The sequence below is a fragment of the Abrus precatorius genome, unplaced genomic scaffold (assembly GCF_003935025.1).
Source record: "Abrus precatorius isolate BTA unplaced genomic scaffold, Abrus_2018 Scaffold8, whole genome shotgun sequence".
Lineage (NCBI taxonomy): Eukaryota > Viridiplantae > Streptophyta > Magnoliopsida > Fabales > Fabaceae > Abrus > Abrus precatorius.
In genome coordinates, this window is record NW_020874428.1 from 35,574,406 (window position 1) to 35,584,268 (window position 9,863).

The window sequence follows — 9,863 nt, forward strand, 5'->3', positions numbered from 1 at the left end:
CTTGTATTTTGCTTGTCCTTGTACATCACTTTTTCGTTGAAGATCACATCTTTACTGCGGATCATCTTTTTCTTTTCATCATCCCAAAGGCGGTAGCCGAACTCATCTTCACCATAACCGATGAAAGTGCACTTCTTTGATTTGGGATCAAGTTTGTTTCTGTTTTGATCACTAATATACACATATGCTACACAACCAAAAACTCTGAGATGTGAGAGTTTTACCTCTTTTCCGCTCCATACCTCTTCTGGTATTCTATTCTCCAATAGTACCGATGGGCCTCGGTTGATCAGGTAAGCTGCTGTGTTGACTGCTTCTGCCCAGAATTGCTTTGGTAGGCCTGATTACACACGCATACTTCTGGCTTTCTCTATCAACGTTTGGTTCATACGCTCAGCTACACCGTTGTGTTGAGGCGTACGTGGCACAGTTCTCTCTATTCTGATCCCGTGCTCATAGCAGAACTTCTTGAATCTGGTGTCTACATATTCACCACCATTGTCGCTTCTAAGTTTTTTGACCTTCAACCCTGTGTCATTTTCCACCATGGCCTTCCACATTTTGAAAGCCTCAAATACTTTAGACTTTTGTTTTATAAAGTATACCCATACCTTTCTAAAGTGGTCGTTAATAAAAATCACAAAGTATCGTTTTTCACTAATGGATGGGACAGTTGTTGGACCCCAAACATCAGAATGAACAAGCTCAAGTCTTTCCTTCTTTGAGGTTCTTCCACTTGTCTGAAAGCTGACTCTCTTCTGCTTTCCAAATATGTTGTCTTCACACATGTCAATTTCTACTGACTGAAGACCTGGAAGTTTCCCCTTTGAATGCATGAACTTCATCCCTTTCTCACTCATATGACCAAGTCTTTGGTGCCATAGATTGGGATTTTCATTTGATGCAACTGCAATCAAATGACATGCTGCTTTGTAAAGAGTACCACTCTTTTTGCCACGAGCTATCGTCATCGCACCCTTTGAGATTTTTCACTGACTTCCATGGAAGGTTGTTGTGTAGCCTTCATCGGCCAACTGGCCTACTGAGATTAAGTTCTTCGTTAGGTCAGGAACATGTCTGACATTCTTCAGTTCCCATACAGACCCGTTCAACTTGATCTTTACTACACATTTTCCCACAATCTCACAAGATTGTTCATTACCAAGGTAGATTTTACCGAGGTTTCCAGTGACATAATTCTCGAAGGATTCTCTCTGCGAAGTTGCGTGAAAGGATGCTCCAGAGTCTAACACCCAAGACTCTTCCTTATTCTCCAAAGAACATATCAGTACATCTCCTTCTGAGGTTGAAGCAACATTTGCCTCTTCTTTCACCTTCTGATTCTTCAGTGCACTCCTGCACTGGTTTTTGTAGTGTCTCGTCTTCCCGCAATTCCAACACTCAATAGTCTTTGAGTTGTTGGAGCTATGATGATTTTTGGACTTGGAACACCTCACCTTTGATTTACTGCGTCCTCTTCCTCTGGTTGAACTTCTGCCTCTTGACTCTATATGCAATACTGAAGAGGTTGATGATTCACCCGACTCTCTACGCCAGATCTCTTCATTGAGAACTAAATCACGAACATCATCAAATTTCAACTTATTGCTTCCCGACGAGCTACTCACAGCTGTGACAGTAGCATTCCAACTCTCAGACAAGGAAGATAAGAGAATTAAAACCCATACTTCATCATCGAAATCGATTCCAACTGAACTCAATTGGGTTGTGACAGTGTTGAGTTCGTTTAGATGTTGTGCCGTTGAGGCGCCTTCTACCATTCGTAAGTTGAACAACCGCCTTATCAAATGAACTTTGTTTGAGGCCGACAACTTTTCGTACATGCTTTCAAGAGCCTTCATAAGATCCGTTGTAGTCTTTTCTTTTGCTATATTGAAAGCAACATTACGGGATAATGTTAATCGGATGACTCCAAGAGCTTTTCTGTCCAGAAGTTTTCAGTCTTCTTCTTCCTTCATAGACTCTGGTTTCTTGCCTGTTAGAGGTTCATGCATGTCTTTCTTATACAAATAGTCCTCTATTTGCATCTTCCAAAAGTCGAAGTCTACACCATCGAACTTCTCAATTTTCACCTTTCCTTCGTCTGCCGCCATAGCTCCCACTTGATTCTAACTTCTTGAATCGCTTCTGATAACTTCTGCAAACCACCGTGAACAAATTGGTAACGTCTGCCAATTTTTACTATTCACAAAAAATACTATTCACGTGAACAGTACTCTTGCCAAAGTTTAGCATAAAGTACCAACTAGCTCTGATACCAGTTGTTAGGAAACTACACAAATTTTTCCCATGTTTAGATTAGTGGAAACAATAAATGAGGAGTAATAGCACACACAAATTGATAACGGAGTTCGGCCAATTATGCCTACGTCTCCAGGCTGCTGCAGAACTTTTATAGAAAGGAGAAATATCCACTGTGTTTACATACACTCACACTCTCTCACAAACCCACAACCCAATTACAACCAAGAGTTTCTCTCTCATAAATTTTTCTCACACTAGAAAATTTCTTTAACTCTCAAATGCACTCATTGCGTTAGAATGAATTTTCCTTCAGCTCTAATGAGTATTTATAGAAGCTGGATTCATGTGTGTATGCATAGCAACAATTATCAACAAAGGCTTCCCATGATTTTCTCTTCACCAAAAACAATATTCCAAATTTAAGGTTACTATACTTTGGGTGGCTGACATTAAATTTAGAAGGTGGAATAGTGTGGCTAAGATTATAGGCCGATGGATCTAACAATATAATCCTGGATTATAAATATAAGTTGCATTGAATTTCTTTTCCAATCAACAGTGACCTAATATCATATCTACTCTAAATTTTGATATTATATACTAATTCAAAATGAAAATCATTTTAATTTCCATAAGCTCTTATTTAACTATATATACAGTAGACTTGAGACTTCAATAAAGACTTATAGTTTAATAAACTTCTTTTTAAGTGCATTCAATTATTTTTTAAAATTTCTCTATTTTTTTTAATTCGTTAATTTAATATTAAACATATATTTCATGCTAAAAGATGAAGTAAAAAGATAAATAAATATTTAATATTCCCAAATTGACTTAAGACAAGATGAAAATTTTAATGAAGAAGATGATAGATTTTTTTTAAAGTGACAGTCTCTTATTTAAAATATTACTATTGAAAATTCAAATTAGGTTAGTAATATTAAAAAAATAATTTTTACACAAATATAAGGAATATAATTATAAATTTTTAGATAATTCCCATAAACATGAATTACTTGCAACTTGTATTGATTGAACATTCAACAAGCTTAATAGTTTAACTTGTTTAGAGTGTGTTTAGTTATGATTATTGTTGGGATAAAAAAAGCATTTAGAATGGATAAAAAGGGTTTAAAAGAATACAGTATAGGACATACAAATAATAAATTTCATATATTGTCAATGTATTTATATTATCAATCAATTAAAATTTATGATAAATACAATTTTTATATTAATTGTGTCAAAAGTAGAAGACTCATATAATAATTTATGATTAGATGAAAATGTACCAAATGTTACACTGTATTTTAATTAAATTACCTTTAAAGTGTTTGGCAAGATTCTCATGTATGTTAAAAAACTTCACTGTCATAACTAAAACTTTGATGTTTATAACTAACATTTATTATACTATTATTTCGCTAACTTTTTATTTATTTCTAGCGATTAAATATTTAAAATACAAATAAAATTATACAAATAATTTTATATTTTTAAATTTATTATTCAAAAGTAAATTTTAAGACATTTAGTGAAAATATCTTAGAATTACCTTTCACTTAATATATTTAAATACAATAATCATTTTCATATATTAATTATGACATTTATAATCAGTTATTTAGATAGTATTTTGTAATATCAAAACACACTCCTGAAATTGTTAGAAGGTTATTGGATTAAGATCTGAAAGAAACAGCTTAAATGCACTTTAACCAAATAATTGAGAGTGAAAGAAGAGAAATTCTATAATGCATTGGAAAATAAATATTATAAACACTTGAAATAAATGAAAAAAAAACCAAAACATTAAACTTTATATTTATACAGCATTAAAATAAATAAGCAACAAGTTAATTTCTACTCAACACTCCCTTTGTCCTGGAGAAACAAGCAAGTAGTATATAATTCACATACGAGAAGCGAAGAAAGTCATGAAGAATAGATGGCTGAACTTTGGGTGAGAAAATTGAAAAGATGATAACTAAGGTAGATGAAGATGAAGAATAGATGGGAAAAAAAATGAAAAAAAAAATCTCACTAAAAAATAAAAATCCATATTTTATTTTAGTGAGAATTTTTTTTCAAGCAAACGAAAAAATATATATATTTTTATTTGGTAGATAGAGAGCTTTTATTGTTGGACAGTGATCTTCTCTTTTTGTTTTTGGTCGACAAATCCCAGCTCTCTTGAGTCCATTTTTATTCTCTTTGGACAAACGGGCTATAGCCCATACTGCAGAGCAATCTTACCAGGAATTGATACCCAGTCCATCTTGGACCCAAAAAATATACAGAGTCCATCAGCACAAAAATGATACCCATTGTCATCAGTTAAGACCTTCACCTATCTTGTACCCCAAACGAAGATGTAGATATTCTGACCAAAATCAATATATATATATAGTCCAAAAAATATTATATCATACAAACATTTTATAACAAAGTTGCTCTTATATTCACATTTTATTTAATAATAATCTAAAAGACGAAGTTTAAAACTTAATATAACGTGAATAAAATATACGTTGAAAATTAAGTTATATCAAATTTTATATTTAAATAATAATATTATGCATCAAACTTTATAAAAGATAAACATTTAAAAAATGTAATGAAATATTAATTATTTTTATAATTTTTAAAATATATCTTATTAATTTTGATATATAAATAAAATATCAAATAATTGAATAGAAAAATATATCAAATAAAATATAAATTATTTTAAAATTTTAATTTAATAAATAATTTTAAAATAAAAATATATAATGAAATGTTATTAAACTATGTAATAAAAAAACATAACTTTTGTGTATAATCTAAATCATTTCATCTCTTTATCGTATATAATTTCTTATATTAATTTTTGACCGCACTTCATAACACGTTTGATTGAAAAACACGTGTTCAAAGTTTATTTACCAGTATAAAGTATTTTTTTTTAATGATATTTGAAGGCATTATTAATTTTTTAGTTTGGTTAATAACAGTGTTTTTAAAATCTATTACATAAAGAGAGAGAATTTTTTATTAAAAAATATTTATTATCCTTTTAACTTAATAAATATATTTAAATAAATAAATATTGTTTTAAATTATTTAAAATTAATTTGAAAGGCTAATGTTAATTGTTTTCTTAATTAATTAAAGAGAGCCGATTATTTGAAATAGAAATTTAGTGAAGTAGAAAGTTGGGGTTGACAGAGTAAGGATTAGGGGAGTGGAGAGGAAAGAAGTGAGGTTTCACGATTGAGTCTTGACGCAAAGAGTTGAAGCAGAGAAAGCTAAGAGCGATAACAGAAAAGGGAAAATGACGATGGACGACGATAGTTCCATATATGTTGGGGGTCTTCCCTACGACGCCACCGAAAATACCATTCGCACTGTCTTCAATTTGTATGGCGCCATTCTTGATGTCAAGGTCTCTCTCTTTTCCCTTTTCTAATTTTATCATTTTTAGGGTTTTAACCAACTTAGGGTTTCGCCACCTTTTTTTTTTCTTTTATTTCATTTCACTATTTTTTTATTTCCATCATTGGGATTCCATTTTAACCGCCAAGTGGTTTTTTTGTTTTCGCAGATTATCAATGACCAACGCACTAGGGGCAAGTGCTATTGTTTTGTTACTTTCACTAATCCTAGGTCAGCAATTGATGCCATCAACGACATGAATGGCAGAGTATGTAATTTATCTTCTTGTACATGTTTGTTATTTTGTTGTGGTGTTATTAAAGACGGGTGTTTAATATTTGGTTATCATTTATCAATTATCATCGTTGTTCTGAATCAGACCATTGATGGGCGTGTAGTTAAAGTTAATGGGGTGAGGAGTCGTGGGGGCAGGTCAAATTTTGGCAGAGAACGTTATTATTATCATAATGGTGATTGGGATCGTGGTAGAGATCGAGACAGAGATTATGATCATGATAATAACGATAAGGATGGATATAGAAATCGGAGCAGTGATTGGACTCGAGACCGTGATAGGTCTCGTGACCAGGACAGGGATAGAAGATTTGAACATATGCATGATTATGATCAAACAAGAGAACCTATGTTAGATAGTGATTGGGGTCGAGAGGATGATCGGGCTGAAACTGAACAAGAAAACAGCAGGGATCATGATGGAGATGTGGATAGAGACCACGACTTAGATTTGGACACAGACGGGAAGATGGATAGGGTCAGTGATCCTGATAGAAGTTTTGATGAGGATACAGAAGAACAGCCAAGGAGAAACAATGAGTATGATTTCCTCCATCCGTTTTCTTTGACATTAGTTAATTTTCATCTTTTCCTCTTTGGTTCAGGACTTATTACTGTTCTACCTGCAGTTTGAATGTCACTAATCAGCATAGCATGGATCTTGCATCGGATTCAAATGGTACTGACAATGATCAGGTAATGTGAACATGTGTGAATTTGTGAAATGTGAGCATTACCGAATTTCTTGTTCAGATAGCAAAATGGCATATAATAAATTGAAGCTGATTGTGTTACATTTTTTATTTTGTTTTTAATTGTTTCTGTGTACTTCAGGTAGAAGATGAATTAGAGAGGTCAAATCAACAGATTGATCAACTAAAAGGGGAGGTTTGTATCTCTTTTGAGCTAACATGAATGAATACTGAAAGTTGTTAAAAATGATAAAATCTGCATCTGTATGCTAGTTCATGATAGTGTGACAAATGTTCTGTTCTGAAGAACTGCATTTTCTGGAGGTGCATAGGTTTACATACAAAGGCTTGCAAGAATTCCGATGTTTACTAAATGCTGAGTTAGAATATCACTTTAAAAGTTTCCGTTCCAACTAACAAGTCCTCTACCTCTTTATATGATATTTTTACCTCTGCTTTGTGTTGATGATGCTAGAGAGTGGAATTTCTTGGCATGTCAGGTTTCTCAGATGGAAGAGGGATTGGAAGAGAAAAGGCTTCAGGTCATGGAGTTACAAAAGCAATCTAAGGTACCTTCTCTCTTGTTTCCATGCATCACATTTTCAACTTGTTTACCATAGTTCTTCGCTTGTTCTCACTTTGAACACAATTTATATTTTATTCTGACCTAGAAGATATTTATTGCAGAAACTGGAAGATGCGCTGATCAATGCGAAAAAACACACTTCATATCGTCAGATGCAGTTGACCAAGGTACTAAATAGTTGTCATAGACTCAATCATACATTAGGTACTTGTTGTCTCTATACTAATATCAAATTCATGAATGCTATTGCTAACATTGGGTTTGGGTGATTTATCTTCAGCTACATAAATGTTTTCTGCAAGTGAAAGATTACACAGAAAGACTTAAGACTAGTGAAAAAGAGCTTCAGGTTTGTGTCTTAACACTATAATTCTGATTTTTCTTCAGTTTCTTTTTTTAAAAATAATTACATTATACATTGGGATTTTGGATTCCGTTTTTACAACTTGTGCATGCTGATAAATGAATTTTATGTAGACTTGTGTGACTAATGCTCCCATTAAAAATTTTATGTTGACATTGTTGTGCCTCCTTCATTTCTGTCTCTCAACATAGAATTACATGGTGGGGGGAGGTATCTTTAAAATTAAATTCAGTATTTCTCTTTTAGGTGTTTTTTTTACTATTTTTAAGTTGTTGCACTGGATATTTACCTCCACAAAGCTAACAAAGTGCTTTTATTTTTAAAAGGGAAATTTTATTAAAGGAAGTTAGAGAAGTACAAATGTAGAGGATATGTCATGCTGCGAAAGGCAAGAAAAAACAAGAAACATAAACTTAAACTATAGTCATTATTAGTTAAGCTTCATAGTGGGATCTATAGAAAGCTATTTTGTCCCATAAATTGCAGTAGCTAAAAAATGGGGTAATTAAAATGCAGGTGTGAATATAGTCTGGTTTGGAGAGTGTCTAAATTTAGTGAGTTAAGTTGCTCCTAAAATTCCCGTTGCTTTCATGCTTTTTTTTTCCATCTCGATGTGTCCCAAATGGATATGATGAAGTAGTGCTGGCAGCATGCGCTAAGTTTATTTTTCTTTGGTGTCTCCAGGCTCTAATTGATGCAGCAATGTCAGAGATTGATGGTGATAGATTAAAGGATGGACAACTTGCAAATGGAAGTGTTGATGGTAGATAGTAATTTATCTTTGGGAGGTTCAGATTGTGTCATTGATGCTTAAAAATGGGTTTAGCATACAGTAGCTTATCTTATATGAAGAAGGAAAAAGGGCTGGCCTAAGGATCTTCTTTTATTTTTCCTTTCAACTCCTCTCTAGTCTCTACTGAATAACATCAATAGAGTTTTGTTTATATTGTTAACTTGATGGTAAACCTGGTCATTGTAACTTATAAAAAAATTTCACTAGAAAACCAAGCTGCTCGTGGTACTTTTTAAGCTCCTTCACTCGACTTTATTGCATAACCTGATGTTTCTTATCCACCAGCTTGGATCTCGGCCTAAAGGACGTACAGATTAGCATATAGCTCACTTGCCATCTGTGCTCTTCTGTGGTCGGGATTTGGGGCCATCTAGTTCACTCTCTTGCGCAGTACTGATCATATATTGACTATCCCGCTTTCTTCCTTTTGCCAAAGCCCCCCTCCTTCCGAATGGTGCATTGGTTCCGAGTCCGTTAGCTACTTGGCATGGACTACACATCAGCGATTTCGGACACTACGAAAAATAGAGATCGAGTTAATATGCCCTTCATTCAAAACTTTGTTTGCAGAATACTGTCCAATCTAGAAAGATATTTGCTTTTTTTCTTTTTTCTAACTCTTTCGATCTACTTGTGTGTGTTTATGATACAACGGTAATACTCAAGGTTGAACTTGAAACATGTAAATTACCGTCACAAACCTGGAACGTTATTCTAAGACGTAATCTGAATTTTGAATCAGTATAACTCTTTTGTTTTGGGTCGACGATTGTAAAATATTTGCTTGATTTGGGGCGAATTATAAATTGGGCCTTCCTAGTTTACTGGTTTAGTGGCACATTCTACGTTTTGGTTAAAATTTGAAACTCTATATTTCACTGCACAAAATAGATATAGTGCTAACCGTAAGAGTTTATAAGTAGTTTATTATCAAGATTTTAGTACAGTTTAATTATTTTAATAAATTTAATAATTAAATTTATAATATGTTATTATTCAGGAAGAGTTTATTGAACAAATACTTAATTAATTTAGATATTCTAATTCACTCATAGTGGGTATGGGCTCAGTTTACAAATTGTATGTTACCAAAAAATGATTAGTGACATTAGAATTGCTGGACATTAAACTGTCAATGTGTCGTTAACTCCAATGGAGTCCGAAAATCCCAGTTAAATATTAATGACCAACGAACTGGGACTGCATCGTTAATTTTGCTTGGTTCGAGGGCGAGTAGATATTTACTGAAACAGTTTCACAATTGAAACATTAAAAATTGATTATGTGTAATATCGTATATTTTTTAGGAAGATGTTAATCTCAATCTTTAGAGTTGAGTTTAAATAATTAATAATAATAAAATTTTATTAAAAATAAACAATATTTATCATACTTTTATATTTTAATAAAAATTAATAAAAGTTTATTACTTTTATGCTTAAACTTAATCTT

At 32.7% G+C, this 9,863-nt stretch overlaps 1 protein-coding gene across 2 annotated transcripts; it reads left to right on the forward strand.

Annotated features, from left to right (window-relative positions):
- The first annotated feature begins 5,434 nt into the window (after window positions 1–5,434).
- LOC113874882 (serine/threonine-protein kinase prpf4B) lies at window positions 5,435–9,244 on the forward strand. Of its 2 annotated transcripts, none has more exons than XR_003506101.1 (9): window positions 5,435–5,692; window positions 5,852–5,950; window positions 6,062–6,516; window positions 6,606–6,672; window positions 6,811–6,864; window positions 7,144–7,237; window positions 7,356–7,421; window positions 7,535–7,603; window positions 8,303–9,244. XR_003506101.1 is itself a non-coding variant. In XM_027513117.1 (9 exons), the coding sequence occupies exons 1-9, from the start codon at window positions 5,582–5,584 to the stop codon at window positions 8,387–8,389; spliced, it is 1,077 nt and encodes a 358-aa protein (XP_027368918.1). In that variant the 5' UTR covers window positions 5,435–5,581; the 3' UTR covers window positions 8,390–9,244. The 2 variants fall into 2 exon arrangements, 1 of the variants encoding a protein (XP_027368918.1); XM_027513117.1 differs by having other exon boundaries at window positions 7,169–7,237.
- The last annotated feature ends 619 nt before the right edge of the window (window positions 9,245–9,863 follow it).